The sequence below is a fragment of the Hyaena hyaena genome, unplaced genomic scaffold (genome assembly GCF_003009895.1).
Source record: "Hyaena hyaena isolate Hyena2069 unplaced genomic scaffold, ASM300989v1 scaffold_858, whole genome shotgun sequence".
In the NCBI taxonomy this organism is placed as follows: Eukaryota; Metazoa; Chordata; class Mammalia; order Carnivora; family Hyaenidae; genus Hyaena; species Hyaena hyaena.
The window spans coordinates 701,963-721,991 of NW_024081484.1; the positions used below are offsets into that span (position 1 = coordinate 701,963).

Sequence of the window (20,029 nt, forward strand, 5' to 3'; positions counted from 1 at the left end):
TGGGCATGGAGGAGGGCACTTGTGGGGATGAGCACTGAGTGTTATGTGGAAACTAATTTGACAATAAACTATTTGTAAAATAAATAAATAAATAAATAAATAAATCAGTAAAAAAATGTGTAAGTTGAGATAGGCATTTCAAGGTAAAAATAATATTTAAATGTTTGTGACCTTAAAGAAAATAAAAATAAAAGTATGTAACCTTTACAGATGTTAGCCATCCAATCAGAGCCCATGGTTCATTTCTAAACGCTCACACTTTAATTGGAATTATTAAAAAAAGTATCATGTATTTTAGCATATTATTTTAGTTGTCATTTAATTCCATATTTACTGCTACCATTTACTATTTTTTCCTGTCCACTGTTTTCTTCACTTTGATGAAAAGTAAGTGCAATCTTTGCAATAAAATTCATAAAGCAGTGTTAACTCACATAAGAACTTTTCTTACTTCTTATAAACCTAGGGGAAGCATGTTTCTGTCACCTTTAGTCTTCATTCTCTGACTTATATGTGTGCCTCTCGGCTAGCTGCAGAAGTGTATAAGAAGAAAAACCTTTTATTTTTTATTTTTTTTACTGCATAGGTCTTTTCCCTACTTTATTTAAGGAAAACATACTTCAAAGCCCTAATTTCCTTTCCATCTTTCACTCCAAATGGTCTGTGTCATTTTCTGGTTTCTCTTTAGATTGTACCAATCTTTCGCCTTTTACCAAATATTCTATGCCTTGATTTTTTTTCTTAGCCATAAAACCAAGTTCTTTGCAAACTGTAAATTAGATACCACTAATTTTCTCTATGTTCTAATTGGATATACATGTGTATGGCATTGGTTCACTGGTTAAAAGCTTAACCAGTGGGTCCACCTGGAACAAATGTATAAAGCTTTCATCTTTTTCACATTCATTTTTAATGTGATTCATGAATCTGCTTCTGTTTCCACTGTTGTTTTACTTTGTCCCACCTTTAATTTATGTGATCTTGTTATATTTTGTGTATCTGTGTAAATGGCCTTATCCTCCCTGAAACAATGTAGGATATTTCTTTAAAGTATAATATTATGGTAATACTATGTCTACAGGCTTGAGCTTCAAGTGAAAATCTCTATCAAGGACATAGGTAGCTTAAAGATTAGAATAGCCCGAAGAGTTTTTAATAAAGCTCCCTGTTTCTATTATACATTTTTCTAAATTTTTTTGCTCCACTGGCATGAAAATATGGTTATAAAATATGAGAGATCTAAAATAATGGACTGTTTTAGCTACTTCTAAGCCACAGTCTTGACTTCTTTAAAGATTCTGACTCCTGTCAGCATTACAGCCCACTACTCCTGGTAATATCAAACAACTGAACGTGGCATTTCCTCCTCAAGTTTCATTAATTTCCAGTGAAACCCAAGTCTTCACTCACATACCTTCATACAAGCAGCTACTTTTCCTTTTAAAAGTGTGCTTCCTGGGGCACCTGGATGGTTTAGTCGGTTAGGCATCTAACTTCAGTTCACGTCAGGGCCTCATGGTTTGTGAGTTTGAGCCCTGTACTGGGCTTTGTGCTAACAGTTCAGAGTCTGGAGCCTGCTTTGGATTCTGTGTCTCACCTCTCTCTGCCCCTCCGCTGTTCATGCTCTGTCTCTCTCTGTCTCTCAAAAATAAATAAACGTTATAAAAAAATTTTAAAGTGTGCCTCCCCATAATTCTGCACCTTCCTGTCCTCCACCAGCATGCAGTCCTTTTAACAACTTGTCTCTACTGTCCCCACACTCAACATTTGTGTCCCTCCGCATACATGTGGGAATAATACTAACTCGCATTTAGTAAGCAATATACGTGTATCAGGAACTATCCCAAGCACTTGAAAGGGATTAACTCTTTTAATCTTCAGAATAATCCTATGAAGTGGGTACTCTTATTAATGCTCCCATTTTACAGTGGGAGAAACTAAGGTTTCCATGATTTGCCCAAAGTCACATAATTGGTTAAGCAGCTGACCCAGGACCCGAGGGCAGTCCAGCTCTCCTAACTATACTCTTAGCCACTAGTCTACACTGCAGTACACTATTACAGTGTACTCCACTCCACTGCCTTTCTGACCCCCGTGAAACATTTTCATCTATAACTTACCATCTTAGAAAACATGCATATCTCACTACCACCAACTCTATCATATTTAAGAGTTCCACTTAGCTTCAAAGGGCTGCAACACGTTACTTCTCTCTGACCATCTTCATCTACCTCAACTCTTTATATTTTCTTCCTTGCCCCCAACATATACACACATGTTCATTCCCTTTCAGCCTCAGATGATTGGCACTTTTTCTTAATCCTAAATGGAAATGTTTCCACATGTAAATCTGTAACTAAATTGATTTACAACCATTTTTGTCTTTAGTATCTGACTCCACTAAACAATTTGGGACTTAGAGTCGGAAAAATAGATTCAAATACCATTTCTCTTCTTATTTACTGCATAACTTTGAACAGGTTACTTCTTTTTCAGTTAAGTCTTTGGTGGAGAGGGGATAATAATGGTACTTTATAGTGTCATTGAAGATTAGGTGATTTGTGTATTTAAAAGGCTTCTGCAGTGCCCGAAACACCCCAAAACACTCAACAACTGCTATAAATTAGAATGATATCTCTTCTTGATCTATTTCTGCCCTTTCTTGTCACTCTTCACCACTCATGTATGTAGCTACATTTATTTATTCTCTCTCTCACTCTCAGTAGAGCAATAGAAGAAAAAAAGCCAGCACCTAAATAATAAAGAAAATGAACAATACTATTTCATATCTTCTTTGCCACTCCCCCCAGCATCTGTCACCACAAATATTGAATACTACAACAACTTCAAAGCTGGTCTCTCTACTTCTACCTTTACCCCTCTTTAACAGTCTCTTTCCACCCCTCCCCTCTCCAAAGTCCACTGTTAAGAGTAAGTCACATTCTCTCACTATCCTATGATTTCCTCAGAGTAAAATCCAAAATCCTTCCATGGCCTGAAAATCCCTATATGATCTGGCCCACTCATTTCTGATTTAATATCCTATCAATCTTCCCTCATTCTGTCCCAGTGTCATCAGCCTCTGTTCTTTGAACTACCAAGCATACCTCCACCTTGGGGCATTCACTCTTACCATTATCTCTGCTGGAAACTCTCTTCCCTTAAGACAGCTATCTAGCATGACTCATTTCCTCTTTTTTCAAGCCTTTCTCAAATGTCACGCTATTTTGCTTGAAGCACTGAGAGTGTCTGGCACGTGGTAAATGCTTATGAAATATGTGTTAAGTACATGAATGGAAAAAAAAATGAATGAGCCACTTGATTCAAGGACTTGTGGACTATGTATAAAATTACACAAAAGATTTTGATTCTAAGACAGAACATCCTTCTTGCTTTGTATGCTGCTTAGAATTTTTCTAATTCTTTGAAAATAATTATGCTTATTGGAATGTTTCTTCATAGATCTGAGTTTCACTTCAGTCAATATTTATTCCACAAACATTTACTGAATGCCTGCCATATGCCAAATATTGTGCTAAATTGTAGTGATGGATTATTTAAACATATTCTGCCTTCAGGGAGACTGTAACATTACTTTATTTGTAGAAGTTCTGCTGGCCCAGATAGGCTGTGATTATGTATTTTACTCATTTGTTTGGATAGCAGTTAGTAGTGTTTTTCCAATAGGAGGGATTCCATGAAAACTGTCAGGCTACTCGCCTTATTTTCTTTCAAACTATTTGCCATCCCAAATAACATTAATCTCTTCAGAAAAACACTTTCTACCCTACCTCAAGCAAAGCCAATATGTGAACATGTACCAAACAAGTCAGTCTTTTTTTTTTTTTTTAATTTATTTCTAGGAGAGAGAGAGAGACAGCATGAACAGGGAGGGTTAGAGAGAGAGGGAGACACAGACTCTGAAATAGGCTCCAGGCTCTGAGCTGGCAGTCAGCACAGAGCCCGACGCGGGGCTCGAACCCACGAACCGCGAGATCATGACCTAAGCGAAAGTCAGACGCTTAACCGACTAAGCCACCCAGGCGCCCCCCAAACAACTCAGTCTTAAATGTGAAGGTTCTTGCCATGGAAATCTCATAAATGATGAATTTCTCCCAGTGCCTTGAAATATTAGATACAAGATGTGCAAGGCCTACCAGTATTTTAGCTACTCTCATTATTTCTCCTTATCTTACAGCCTGTTAAACACAAATTGATCTTAATTCCAATTCCTTCTTTTTTTCTTAATTTCCATAAATGTGTTAACTAATGTTTATATTTCGATATGTGAAATTTTTAAAGCTTAAAATTCTGCCATGAAGAGAAAATCCATTACATGTGTTTCTATCAATCAACAGGCATTAACTACAAATGTACTGTGAAGAAAGTATAGGCTCTCTGGTTGTATTTTAGGATAAATATTCATATCCTAGCTCCTTCAACCCTTTATTATTTTCTCAAGCCCCTCTTAAAATTTGTGTATTATGCTTTTCACCTACTTTCCCTTCTTTTCCTAAAAAGGGTATTTTTAATTCTTAAGAAGTTTTCCCATGCTTCTATTGTTGTAAATCTTATGTGTTTCTTTCCCATCTCTCCAAAAACTCATGTCTTCTATTTCTCCTGGCTCCTCTATTTTGCTAGTCTGAGTCTAAACTGAAGGAAGGGTCAGTACTGTGAAAGAAAGAATAAAAGTTCATGTTGATGATCTCAAATGACCTGAGTCAGAGAAAGAATATGCCTGAAATTGCCAGTCCAAAGTGCAAGACAACTGACTCAGTTGTGGCAATAACAATAAAGGATCCTCATATTCTTCACCCATTTAGGTATGATTGCTTTTTATGTATGAAGGACATGTGACTGTTTTAATGACAAGGAATATTGAATGACTGTATGTAAACTGACATTGGATTACCTCCAGTAACTTTTATACATATATGCACTGAAAAACAAAAACAAGAATAAAAAATAGACTCTTAACAGACTCTATTCATCTCCAAAGAGGTTGTTTCTTGAAATGGTAATATCATTTAGTCAATGCTGCAACATTGAAATGGTGATCAGGTGATAATAAATTAACTTAAATTAGATGATTTAGCCATGTGTCTGTCAATTAATGGCAAATAGAAACCTGAATTTTACTCTTCTATGAACTGGTCTCTGCCTATAGCAGCCAGAAGTGACTTCTACACTCCTCAATCCTGTGGCTCATTATCTTTCCTGTAATTTGGTATTTAATGTTTTTATCATTTATGATTAGGATTTCTTATATATTTTGGCAGTACAGCAACTTACACAAAATAAAGTTTCAATAAATGCTTGTTGAAAATGTTGAGTCTTGAAAGTGTGATGTCAAAGACAGCTTTATAGGATTTAGACCAGCAGGCTAACTGCTGAACCCACTATTAGGGTCTTTTTAAAAGTTCTATAGTCTCTATCAGCCTTAAAATTGCAATAGAGAACCATCTCTCTGAGTAAGTCATTCTCCTCTAGTAAAATAAATCTGCCATTATAGCATAAGATGAGTTTTTTAAATGAATTACAGAATTAATGGGAGAGAAGAGGAAGATGAAGGGAAGGTGAGAATGAAGTAGGGCTCAAGAGGCTTTGAATTCCATCTTTGTCATTTTTATCAGCTGAGTGCCTTTGAACAGGTTATGCAGCCTTTCAAAACCTTGACTTGCCCCTCTTTAAATTGGAGACAATAAGAGAATCCTACCTAGGTTGTTGTAAGAAGTAAATCAAGTAAGACTTGAAAAGTGTTTGGCACTGAGTAAATTGGGTTTTTATCCAGATATCCTAATAAAAATGACCCATGAACTACCGAGACAGGAAAAAAAAATTAAGAACTTGATAGCAGGGGTACTTGGGTGTCTCAGTTGGTTAAGCATCTGACCCTTGATTTTTGTTCAGGTCATGATCTCACAGTTCGGTTCAGTCAGTTTGAGCTGAAAGTGAATTTGAGCCAACAGCCTGCTTGGGATTCTCTCTCTGTCTCCTTTCTCGCTGCACCTCCCCCCACCCCCTCCCCCATGTCTCTCTCTCTCTCTCTCTCAAAATAAATAAATAAACTTAAAAATTTTTACAAAAAGAACTTGAGAGCAAAAGTGTAATGACTAGAAAGGGCTAGTGATAGGCATTGAGAGAAAATAATAAAATGGAAATAATTGTAATTATTTTAAATAAAGCTAGAAAGAACAGAAAATTATCTTGAAGAAATTAAAATTTAAAGGCAACAATGAACCAAACAGCTATTCATTGCAAATATCACAGTGACTTCATATTCTTAATATAGAAAGAACTCATATAAAGTGATAAGAAAATTCAAAAGCTAAAGTAGAATTGGTCAAAAGACACAAAAAGGCAATTTGCACAAAAAAGGCAAGAGCACACTGGTGAAAAAAGAGCTATCAGGTGAAACATTCACACTAACTATAAAAAATGCAAATTAAAACAACAAAGACTTTTTGAAAAAGTAAGACTATCAAGTGTTCACAAAAGTGAAGTAAAATAGGTAGGAAGTGAAAACTGTAAAAATAAATAGGGAAACAATGTGGCAGTATATACATTAAATATGTTTGACTCAATTCAATTTAGGAAATATGTCCTAAAGAAAACAATTCAAAGTACAGAAAAAAAAAATCAGGCAGAAAGATGTTCGTTGCTGCTTTATTTGAATACAGTGTAAAATGAGAAGTGACCTAACAGTGTAAAATGAGAAGAAATGAATGGCTGAATAATATGGTCACTTAAAGAAAGTATAATGTAAAATGTGCTTGTGGGGTGCCTGGGTGGCTCAGTTGGTTAAGCATCTGACTCTTGATTTGGGCTCCAGTCAAAAATCTCCCAGGCTTGTGAGTTAAAGCCCCACTGTTAGTGCGGAGCTTGACTGGGATCATCTCTCCCTCTCTCTTTCTGCCCGTCTCCCACTCACTTGTGAGCTTGTGCAGGAGCTCGCTCACACACACACACACACACACACTCTCTCTCTCTCTCTCTCTCTCTTTCACTCTTTCTCTCACTCTCTCAATATAGATAAACTGAAAAAAAATATATGCTCACAAAGTTTGTAATTACATTAAAAAATACATGTTAATATTCATGGAAAAGGGTAGGGGGAAATTGCAATAGCATAATGATAACTATGTAAGCAAACAATTGCTGTAATACTAGCAAGAAGTATATGAAAATGGGAAGAATGTTTTTTGTGGTTTTTTTTTTAAATGATGGAAGTTAAGTCAGTTTTTTTCTTTATACTTTTCTGTCTTTCAATCTTTTATATTAAAACAGCAGAGAGGAGTAAAAAATAGAGACAAATGAAGAAAAAGACCCTTAACTACAGACAACCAACTGGTGGCTACCGGAAGAGGGGGGCGGTGGGAGTTGGATGAAATGGGTGATGGGGATGAACGAGTGCACTTGTGATGAGCACCTGGTGTTGCATGGAAGTGTTCAATCACTAAATTGTATAACTAAAACTAATATTACGCTGTATTTTCACGACAGTGGAATTTAAATAAAAATTTTTAAAAAATAAGTGTGTTATTTTTACAACGGGGAAATAATTAAATGAAATATAGTGTAAAGCATAGAGATGGGGATCAAAAAGTAGGTCCAGGATCCTGGTTCTTGTTAGCCATCTCTCGGTGGAGTTTACTGCTGACTAGGGAGCAATCAGCATCTACTAGGTGGTAGATGGTCTGCTAGATGCTGGAGCTAGGAAGATAAATAGGCACAAAGTGCATCAAGTTATGTGGGTGTGTATTCAGGGGTGAAAACTATTTGTGTGATTTTGGTATACAAGGCAATTGTTTTGTTTTGTTTTTTACAAACACAGCTGAACTTTTACATCTAAAATGACGGCCATCCTTCCCAATGTCAATACCCAAGGAAACTATGAACCAGTTTCAGCGATGCATGCCAAGGAATAAAGTAGTTTGAACTTTTTAAAAAATTTGTCTTCAGGGTCTACAGAAATATGTTTTGAATGTCCTAAGTAGCAAATTCTGCCATTAACTGATAAATTTAAGTTTTAAAAACGAGAGACAACCTAGCATTGCAGCAAAGAATGTGGGCTTTAGCATTAAACAGATTGAGTTCAAATTCTGGTCTTTTGATACTGAGTAATTATTCTCACTGCAAATGAAATTCCTCATCCATAAAATGAGACATCAAATGTAGAGCAGTTAGCTTAGTACCTGGATGTGTAAATTCTGAACGTTAACTTCTATTGTTCTCGTGGTTCTTATTATCATTAATAGATTAGTGAGTGACTTACTTGAGAGAAGTTTCAGTTGAAAAATGAAATATTGCTACCAGGATAGAGCCCAATTTTTGTGTGTGCTTAGCAAATTTGTTCTGAAGATTATTCCTAAAGGGAAATTCCTTTGAAGTTCAATACTTGCTCGGTTAGATCAATACTGATACACAGTATCTATTTAATCATTGTCTCAACTTAACAGCCAGATCTTTTGACCTTATACAACAGCGCTGAGGAGTTTCTAACATAAAAATGATAACATTTCCTTAAATGGTTAATATGCAGAGTTCATAAAAAAAGTCATTTCCTTTTTATTTTTTTAATTGCTTTATGATTCATTGACTTTGAACTTGTCTAATCTTAAATAAACTCTCTCCTGGAAACAAGGTCAAATCAGTTCAATGAGCTGATGTTCACTTATTTTTTTTAAAGCTTTGTATTATTTCATAGGACAAATCTACCTAAAATACACTTCCATATGTAAGGAGTATTGTATTAATAGACCAATGCATAGTTGGTTAGGTCTGCTTTTACAATTATAGCCTAAGTTAAGGAATGTGTCATTTAATTTTTTAAAAATTATTTCAATGTTTATTTATTTTTGGGAGAGAGACAGAGCACAAGTGGTAGGGGAGGCAGGGACGGCAAAGAGAGAGGGAGACACAGAATCTGAAGTAGGCTCTAGGCTCCCAGCTGTCAGCACAGAGCCCGACGTGGGGCTCGAACTCACGAACTGCGAGATCATGACCTGAGCCGGTCAGACACTTAACCGACTGATCCACCCAGGCACCTCAAGGCCTATTTCATTTTAAATTGATATTAGAAATTCACTCATTCATCTATTCAACACTAATATTTGAGCACCTACTTTATGTCATGCACTATTCTAGGTTGGCATGTATCCATGAACAAAACAAACAAAAATCTCTGACTAGGTGGAATTTATATTCAATGATGTAGGCAGACTGACAAAACATAAAAAAAAAAAAAAGTGATTTAGTATGTTCAAATGGGGACAGAGCTAATGATGGAAAACAGATCGGAGGAAGGAGACTGGGTGGGCCAGTCAGGTAAAGACCCCAATTTTAACTAGGAGGACTTCATTTGAGCCAAGACAGGATAGAGCTGAGAAAAGATTTGAGTGAGCAGTTAAGCTCTTGGAAATCCTTGAATATGAATGCTTTTAAAATTATTTCTATAAAGTGGTTTCTACTGTCAGGTAATTCTCATGCTCCAGTGTTCCAGATTCATGATATTTAGGTTTGTAAGAGAATTTCAAGGTTGTTGTGTACAGTTTCTTCATTACACTGAAATTGAAATGCTAAGAAACTTGATGAAGGTCATACAAACAGTTAGAGGGTCAAGTTAACGACACGGGTTTTCTGTTCTTTCTAATCGGTTAAGAGAGGATTCTAATGGCAAAGATTTCAGATCAGCTAGTATGGGATACATATTAGGGGGACAGGTGCAATCATATTCTCTAGCTGTTTTACTTTGCCCTTCAGTAAAGTTTCTCTCATTTTAGTTTTATTTTTGCCCTTGATCAGATAGACTAGCCTGTTTTAATTACTATTTTTCAGGACCCAGGAGAAAAGCTATCAGTTCTAGAGTGCATTCTATTTATTTGTTTTAATAGTGCTTGCAGTCCAACTACGTGAAAATTTGGGCCCAGGGCTTATTTTATTGTTTAATATTTAGAAAAGGGTGAAAGGGGGCACCTGGGTGGCTCAGTCAGTTAAGCATCTGAGTCTGGCTCAGGTCATGATCTCGTGGATCGTGAGTTCGAGCCCCACATCAGGCTCTTTGCTGACAGCTCAGAGCCTGGAGCCTGCTTCACCTTCTGTGTCTCCTTCTTTCTCTAGGCCTCCCCATCTCACGCTCTGCCTCTCTCTCTCTCTCTCTCACACATACAAATAAACATTTAAAAATCTAATAAAAATGAAAAGGGTGAAAAAATATTGCTCATTACAAGTTGCATTTTTGTTGTAGCTACTAATAAGAGAATCTATTAAAATACCTTAAAAATTAACACATAGAAAATGAGGGGACAATGCTAACCACAATACTATAAAAAAAAAGTAGAATTTTAATTTATTGTGTAACCTTTTGATGAGACACGGATGAAATCTAATTCTTATCTTTTAGTTTCCCTTGCACTAGTCCTTCTCAGTGAGGTATTCTATAGTTCTGCCAAATATTTGACTGTATTGTCATGGCATTCCACGATCTTACAGTTACTGTGTTCTTTCTAATTGGCAAATCATACTGCCGCATTCTTTTCTGGGAACTGACAATTAGGTTTGCACTTAATATTCTGTTATCATTTCTAGCTTCGTGCCTTTTATTTTACTGACTACTATGCATTAAAGTCAAATACTGCTCATCCAAGTCAACTATAGTATCTTTATTACCATTTCATCGTATGGCAAAGTGAACCTTCTTACTATTCTCTAATCGGTTATTCTGTAATCAAGTTTTCCTTATCCTTCATCATCTTTGTTACTGTTAAAGATAGTAGATACTAAAGCTTATGCTGTGAAAATTGCCACCACTAAACTACTATTCTTTCTTACTTGGGCTGCTATCAGAGCCTCCTAATTAGTTTCTCCAATTTCATTCTAGACGCCTTCTAATCCACTCTCCACACAGCAGACATAGTAACTTATAAAAATGCACATATGACCATATTATACCCCTTAGCTACGACTTGCAATGGTTTGCCATTGCTCAGAAGATGGCCCTGCCTAATCTGGATTTTGCTCATTTCTCTAGCCTCAGGCTACTTCTCTCCTTGCTCTTTCAGGATCCAGCTACACATTGACCTTCTGGAAGCTCCTTGGAGTTTTGCTGTACACTGTGTCCCTACTGCCTGACTTCATGACACAGTCTTTCTCTACCCTCTCCCCTCCCCTTCCTATTGCCCAACATGCATTTGCATGAACACACACACATACGCCATCACATGGCTAACATGGATACTTTCTTCCGGCTTAGTTTAAAAAACACTTCCTCAAGGAAATGTTTCCTATACTTCCTGAATAAATTCAGTCTCCTTGATAGCATTTCACAAGTTATCTTGGACCTCTACATCACAATTGCCATTTTTGCTCATTACAAAATGTGTCTCTCCCATTGAGATGTGAGCTTCATAAGTGCAGTCCAGCTCTGCTTTTTCTGTTTCCCAGCAAATAAAGCACAGTGTGCACTCAGGAAATACTTGCTGAATGAAGAAATGATTAAATTATTGTCATTGCTCATTTCATTACTTTTTCTCTCATTATATACTACTAGGCACACTTCTTTTTCAATCCTCATTCTACATTTGTAGAACAACACTACAAGGTCTTATGGCAAACAACATGACTACTTTCACTTGACATTCTCAGAAAGATTCCCATCTTTTGAGACAAGGAAGAAAATAAGGAATGAGTATTTTTTTAATGGTTAGTTCATGTTTGAATTTTTTTGATCAATGGATATTTGATTTTCGGGTTGTTTTAATTATACCTGGAAACGTGAACACTTTCTTTTGTCATTAGATTTTGACATCTTCCATCTTTAGAGTTTGAAGTAGTATGTAAGTTTTGTGAATAGGAACTAAGTGACACATGCACATCTTTTATAACTAAATAATATTTTATAGGGAGGGAGGAGGGAGATGGGCATGGAGGAGGGCACTTGTAGGGATGAGCGCTGGGTGTTTTATGGAAAACAACTTGACAATAAACTATTTGTAAAACAAAAACCACATAATGGGAAAAATAGTATTCTATAAATAAATCCATTTCAAATATCAATTGTATGGTGTCTGAGTATTATCTTCTATTTAAAAAAAATTTTTTAAATGTCATATTTATTTCTCAGAGAGAGAGACAGCATGAGCAAGGGAGGGTCAGAGAGAGGGAGATACAGAATCTGAAGCAGTCTCCAGGCTCTGAGCCAGCTGTTAGCACAGAGCCCGACGCAGGGCTCGAACCCAGATCCGTGAGATCATGACCTGAGCCAAAGTTGGATGCTCAACTGACTGAGCCACCCAGGCCCTCCATTATCTTTTAAATCAATGCTTAAAACAGATTGCTTTAGGGTACCTGGGTGGCTCGGGTGGTTAAGCATCCAAGTTTGGTTCAGGTCATGACCTCACAGTTTGTGAGTTTGAGCCCTGCTTTGGGCTCTGTGCTAACAGCTCAGAGGATGGAGCCTGCTTCCAATTCTGTGTCTCCCTCTCTCTCTGCCCCTCACCTACTTGTGCTCTGTCTCTCTCTCTCTCTCAAAAATAAATAACTAAAAAAAATTTTTTTAAACCAGATTGCATTAGCACGTCTATAAGCTCTAAGATATATGAAAGGTAAAATATTCACTAACAGTCTGACTGTAGAAATTCAGCTAGAAAGACAATGTCATCATTTCATTGAGTGTAGAATAGCTTATCAATAACTTAAGAAAGCACAGTAACCGTTATCTACCTTGAGAAAAGGTCTACTCTTCAGGCTGAAGTTTTCCTTCTTGCTATACACCATGTTTAGGACAGTGATAACAGTGATAATATCCATTGAATTACTGTATTATGTAAGGCCATTGTCTTCCATCAACTCATGATTGAAAGTTATAGGCTTAAGGAATGTCAGAATGTGGAGGTAAAAAAAAAAAAGATCTTAATATATATGCATTCACATCTTCCCACTTTAGGTCTTTCCTCATTCTCCTCATTATTGCCATTTTCCCAGACACATCCTTTGCTTCTTTTAAAGGAAATAACTGCATAAATCCTGGAACTTTTTGAAGGAGAAGATTTACTCAGAGAGAAGAGGGTTTTTTCCCTTTTTTAAAGTCTAGCTTAATTTATATCCTGGTTTGAACTGTCTCATCAGAACAGATAAGGCAAATTCTCATGAAGTTTAATTGAGACTGAGGTTCTCGGAGGAAAATTTTCTCACTGCCACATAGGTTAAGAACTCCTTTATATTTTCTTACAAACACTGGTATTACCCTAGCTTTGTGGATGAAGGACTCTAGGAAGGATACTCTGATCAAATGGATATCTAGATCAACTAGGGATTAACCCTCCAGGATTTTGCTTCTTACCCATCCTTTCGAAATTGTAGAACTTCATCACAAAACCATTAAAGTAGGATACTGGTGTTCCTTCACCATCCTTGAATACGTGATACTGTTAGTCTACATTCAAGAAAGCATCAAGGAATATATGGAATTGTACAAACTGGACATCAAGACTAAGGTTCCATGCCATCATTCCCAGACTGTAGCAATTACTAAAAACTCTTCCCCACCCCCACTCCACCCATAGAGACTCCTGACAACACCTTTCTGGACTTAATTGCCCATCTTCCCATATCCCAAGGCCACTCTGAGTGCCACGTCTTCCAGAAACTAGCTCTGAAAAGCACTCATCAAATCATTCAAATACACTCCACCTTATTCGTTTTATTAAGGTCAAATTTTACCTTTAAGACACTGTTGAAAATATATAATAATCACTGGCTCAGGTTAGTTTGAAGTCTTCATGAACTCAAATTGCTTTCCTTGGCACATTGATAGACACTATTTTAAGTTCTCCTTCCAATGACAAAACAATGCACCTAAAATATTTATCCTCTCAAACTCTGATATACCTACATTTAGTATTAACTCGTGGTTTACTTAGGAGAAAAATATCAAATGTGGAAATATGGGTTCTCAAAAAAAAAAAAAAAAGATGCCCTTAAGTAGTATACTAGCTGTCTAAAAAAAAAAAATCTCATTTATACTTCTTAAACATATAATGTTGTTCTGAAAGGAAGCACAGAGAGGTGGTTAAAGACGTGGATTTTAGTATTCAGATTTCCGAATGGGACCCTGGATGCAAATTTCTGTTCTGTCATTCAGTGACTATGTGGTTATTATACAGCCCTTTAACTTCACTGAATCATCATTTCCTCTAATTCAAAATGAATATAATCAGAGCCCTGCTTCTGTCAGAATTACTTGAAAAACAAACACCTGATTCAGAGCTCAATAAATATTAGACATTATTTTCACTTCCTTTCTTCAAATGCATTATGAGTTCCTTTGAGGGAAAATACTAACTCATTTCTCTTTATATCTGGAATGCTCAGTACATTGCTTAATAAATATTTGTTAAATGTAAATGTTGTGGAATTCTTAGATTTGAGGGAACCATCTGCAGTAAGCTATAAAAAATTTTTAAATAAATATATTTCCTCTGGCATCAGATTACCAGGGCATAGAATGGGGTGGCAAAGAGCAAGGAACTCCTTCCAATACTGGTCACAAATCTTGATCATACCAGAGTATCTCAAAACTTTCCAAATTATGTAATTCTCTTCAATGAAAGTGATTTCTCATATGTATAACAAACATGATAAATTTGTGTTAAGCCATAAATCAAAAATGACTTTCTCATGAAACCTCAAGTCCCGATTCTTTTGTTTGCTACATGCACACAAAACCAGAAACCAAATCTGCATAGATCCAAGAATTTTGGATGAGCATTTAAACAAATAATGCTTTCCTCTCCCTTCTTGCCACTTGCGGTGAGTGTTTCTTGGGCGGTACCGGCCGCGTGCTCGCCTGTGCCCCTCGTAACCATGCCTCGCAGAATTGAAGAAATCAAGGATTTCTTGCTCATGGCCAGGTGAAAGGACGCCAAGTCCGTCAAGATCAAGAAAAGCAAGGATAACGTGAAGTTTAAAGTCTGCTGCAGCAGGTACCTTTACACACTGGTCATCAGACAAAGAGAAGGCAGAGAAACTGAAGCAGTCGCTGCCCCCAGGTTTGGCAGGAAAGGAGCTGAAATGAGCCCGGCACACTGATTTGAACTATATCAAAATTTTAAAAATTCTTAAAAAAAATAATGCTTTCTTTTCTTTAGAGTCTCAAAACATGATACTGGCACAAACTGGATAATCAGAAGAAGGGACCAGAATGGTGACTCAGAAATAAACTCTGCCGTATGTTAGAAAATAACATGGTGTGACTCGGGTGGCTCAGTCAGTGTAAGCATCTGACTTTGGCTCAGGTCATGATTTTGCAGTCTGAGAGTTCAAACCCAGCATCAGGCTCTGTGCAGAGCCTGGAGCCTCCTTCAGATTTTGTGTCTCTTTTTCTCTCTGCCCCTCCTCTGCTCACTTTCTCTCTCTCTCTCTCTGAATAACAAATAAACATTAAGAAAATTTTTTTAAGAAAATAACATGCAGTAGAAGAAGCATCACAAGTAATGGTGAAGAAGGGGTTTTTCAATAAAATGTATTTGAGCAGTTGGCTATTTGCATAAAAATAGATCCATTTAGATTTTTACCTCATACCATCTACTGAGGTCATTCTAGACCTGTGCTTTAAAGTAAATCAAAAAGAAAACACAGACAAATTGGAAGACATAATTAGAAATGTATAAACCTTCAAAGAGAAAAGTCCTTTCTGAATTTAGAAGTAATATAAAAAGGTCACAAAAGAAAGGCTTGATGGATTTGATAAGACATAAAATCTCCATTGGTAAAAATAATTAAAACACAAACCATACTAGGGAAAATGTTTACAGCAGACATTAAAGACAAAAAGTCACTATCTTTCCTGACCAGTGAGCATACTATTATAAAGAATTCGTAGTTTACCCTACTAGATCTCAGTTTCCACATCTATAAAATGGAAATAAAACAGCCTCTTATAAGGTTTTTATTTGAATTAAATGAAATAATAAATGTGCAAGGCCTAGCATACAGTAAGCAACTAATGAGATTATTTTAAATTTACAAATATAAAAATATAAAGAATATTATATATAATATTAGTGACTTTAAAGTGCTAAGATAGCACTGTCTAGATACAGGGCATGGGGCTCCTGGCTAAACAAAAATAGACATTTTAAAAATAGGAATATTCAACCCAAGTGCAAAATAATAATTGGTACTTAGTAACAATAACAGCCTTTTTGTTGTTGTTTTGTTTTCTCCTATCTTCCAAGAAAAGATTTTTAAAAAATAATATCTAACTGGAAGGTGTGGTGAAATAAGCACCTTTATGCCTTGCCATTGTGTTTATAAATTAATGTAAACCTCTTAGAAAACAATTTGTAATTTAAAAACACTTTAAGGGTCACCTGGGTGGCTCAGTAGGTTAAGCATCCAACTTCATCTCAGGTCATGAACTCACAGCTTGTGAGTTTGAGCCCTACATTGGGCTCTGTGCTGACAGCTTAGAGCCTGGAGCCTGTTTCACATTCTATGTCTCCCTTTCTCTCTTACCCTCCCCTTCTTGTATTCTATCTCTGTCTTTCTCCCTCTCGCTCTCAAAATAAATAAATGTTTAAAAAATTATAAAAAAAACTTTAAAAGTATTAATATCTGCTCCAGTAATCAAATTTGTAGATATTGGTTTTAGAAAAGTAATCTTAAATACAAAAATGTTTTATGACAAAGGTAACTATCACAGTATTATTTGAAGTGCAGTAATACATTGGGAATTAATTATCTACCATAGTGGTCCAAAAGTGAAGTAAATTATGGTTTATGAGCACTTCCACCTATACAGGAGGACTGAAATAACACAGTAGAATTTACCATACAAATAACTTTAAAAAACCACAAGATATAGAATTGTTTTTAACATAGGATTACATTTGTATAATAATATTTGCACAGGAAAAATCCCTGAATATTTGGGTGAGGAAAATGTGAATTAGTCTTGCCAAAATTTAAAAATAACTATGTACTATTATTTAATAAGAAGTCTGATGTATTTCTGTAAGTACACCTTTTTTTAAAACATAACTTCACTGCATATAAAACTTACACTTTTAATTATTGAATTTTATAAAGTTTTATCAGAATACAAGGGATCATTTTTGAAATGAAGAATTATATATTGTTAGAAGACCATTTAATGACTTTTTTCCTTTTAAATATTCGATTACATGTTATGTGCAAGACGCTGGGCTCTGTGGCACAGGTTTTGTGATAGTTAAAAAGGAATACAAATTTAATCTTGGCTTTAGGAAACTCACAATTAGTAGAACGAATAAAGTAATGCCTTACAGTAAGATTCGTTTTCTACACTTAAATTTAGTACAGCATATACTATTGAAAATGCAGGCAACACAAATGTTTTTTATGAGAAATATACCCTTTAAAACTTCGGTTCTGACTTATTGAAGCATAAGACTAAATTTGAGCTGTCTACTTGTAGGTAAGTCAAGCCTTATAACAGTGAGTGGGGATATGTGGGAATTATTACATTTAAGTTTAATTGAGACTCACATATTTGTTTTATTTCTGGGTACACAGTGGGGAGTTACCTTTCCAAGAGGTACCTCGAGTGAGGGCACTGCTGTGAATAGGTCTGCACTGGAAGCTGTCAACACTTATAAAAACAATAGGTTTTCAAGGCTGGTCAAGCTAATTTTTGTTTGTTTGTTTATTTGTTTGTTTAGAGAGAGCATGAGTGGGAGAGAGAAGCAGAAGGAGAAGGAGAATCTTAAACAAGCTTTATGCTCAGTGGGGGGCTGCACCTGACTCCGCCACAACCTTGGGACCATGATCTGAGCCAAAATCAAGACTCAGATGCTCAACCAATGGAGCCACCCAAGCAACGCTAGCTAGGTTCTAATTATTTGCATTTTTTCTTCAATTGATTAATACTTTCATAAACATAGTATATCTTGCTTTCCATATGTTTTATGGTATTTTGGTATATTTTTGTTCTGAGTTATTATATGTAGGTTTAAAAATTTAATGACCACAGGATAATCCGATTTCCAGGTTCAGCAGGAAAACTTCATTACAGCTCTTAAGAGTAGAGCAAACACTTTAAACACAACTATTCCCAGGAAGTTTTCTTTTCTATCTTTCTTCTTGCTCTTTTTAAAATTTATTTCCCAGAGAATGTAAACTGGTACAGCCCCTCTGGAAAACAGTGTGGAGGTTCCTCAGGAAACTAACAATAGAACTCACCTATGACCCAGCAATAGCACTGCTAGGAATTTACCCAAAGGATACAGAAATGCTGAAGCATAGGAGCACATGGACCACAATGTTCATAGCAGCACTCTCCACAATAGCTAAAACATGGAAAGAGCCTAAGTGTCCATCAACGGACGAATGGATCAAGAAGATGCGGTTTATCTATACCATGGAATACTACATGGCGATGAGAAAGAATGAAATCTGGCAACATGGATGGACCTTGAGGGTGTTATGCTGAGCGAAATAAGTCAGGCAGAGAAGGACAAATATCATATGTTTGCACGTATAGGAGGATTAGGAGGAACTTAACTGAGGAACAAGGGGGAGGAGAAGGGGGGAAATGGTGGGGGAGAGGGAGGGAGGCAAACCATGAGAGACTCTTGAATGCTGAGAACAAACTGAGGACTGATGGGTGTAGGGGGGGAGGGAGGAGATGGGCATGGAGGAGGGCACTTGTGGGGATGAGCACTGGGTGTTATATGGAAACCAATTTGACAATAAACTATTTGTAAAAAAAAATAAATTTGGACTTTGTAAACTTAAAAAAAAAGAATGTGGAAGATAAAAAATAAAAAAATAAAAAATAGAAACACTAAAAAAATAAAATAAAATTTATTTCCCAGAGATTACAATACAGTAAATTACAATATAGTAGCTTTATTTGAAATATCCTTCCCTCAGCCATAAAACTTGAATCTCTAGTCTCTTGCTACCGCAATGCGAGTGAGAGCACCAGGCTCAGAGAGAAACTCCATGGATGGCTTTTAAAAAATGGCAACCAACGACATGCCTGGGTAACTGTTGGTTGAGCCTTGGAATTCTTCTCAGGTCATGATCTTACTGTTCCTGAGTCTGAGCCTTTGTTGTGCTCTGTGCTGACAGCTCAGACCTTGGAGCCTGCTTTGGATTCTGTGTCTCCCTCTCTGCCCCTCCTCCATTTGCACTCTGTCTCTCTCTCTCTCTCTCACTCTCTCTCTCTCTCTGTCTCTCAAAAATAAACATTTAAAAAATTAAAAAACAAAAAAGGGAAAGAAAATGGCAGCCAAGCTGAACAAGGTGGAAATTGCCAGCTTCGATAAACCCAAGCTCAAGAAAACAGAGACACAGGAGAGGAACACCCTGCATACCAGAGAGACCACTGAGCAGGAGAAGCAGAGTGAAATTTCCTAAGAACTAGAGGATGCCCGACTCCGTCATCTTCAAGATGCTCAGTCATGATGTGGAGGAAGAGCCACCTGCAAGATGGACACGAGAGACAAGCTGCTCTGTGAACCTGGATACTCCAAGCTTACGCCACCACACCAGCCAGTGGTCTCTGAGGGAATCCCCCATCCGGGCTGCCAAATTCTCTGGCATGCCCTAGTAGATTGTAGCAAATTATTTGTATAATCAATGAAAATGAAACACATCTCGAGGCACAACAAAACAAGATAACCACTTCCCCACACACAAACCCCAATTTCTTTTAATTAATTAGATCTGAAAAAGCAAATTACCAACTTTGAAAGCTTTATTTTTCATTTTATTTTGTAAAAATTAGAATTCTGTTTGTATCCTGTGGATTCATGATAATATTTAATATCCTCTACTTGCTTGCTCCTTATTTTAACCAAACTATTCTAAGTACTCTAATAATTTTTCTTTATAAAGTTAGTTCTCTACCCCAAACCAAAAAATAAAATTATAAAGTGATGGAAGAAAACAAACCTTGACTAATATTTATTTACTATAGCTTACAACATTTCCTAGTTGACAGCATTTCAAAGTTCACCCATGACCTTGCATTTCAAGGCATCTG

At 36.4% G+C, this 20,029-nt stretch overlaps 1 protein-coding gene and 1 pseudogene across 1 annotated transcript; both read left to right on the top strand.

Moving 5' to 3' along the window:
• Window positions 1–14,809: 14,809 nt before the first annotated feature.
• Window positions 14,810–15,115, top strand: LOC120222231 (annotated as a pseudogene).
• A 4,151-nt stretch (window positions 15,116–19,266) lies between these two features.
• Window positions 19,267–19,457, top strand: LOC120222225 (thymosin beta-10-like). The gene has a single exon (XM_039219955.1). It carries the CDS (start codon window positions 19,267–19,269, stop codon window positions 19,399–19,401), a length of 135 nt encoding a protein of 44 aa, XP_039075886.1. The 3' UTR covers window positions 19,402–19,457.
• Window positions 19,458–20,029: the final 572 nt, after the last annotated feature.

Bases quoted from the DNA above. Each gene is read 5' to 3' on its own strand.
- LOC120222225 (XM_039219955.1), top strand. From the start codon at position 19,267: ATGGCAGCCAAGCTGAACAAGGTGGAAATTGCCAGCTTCGATAAACCC.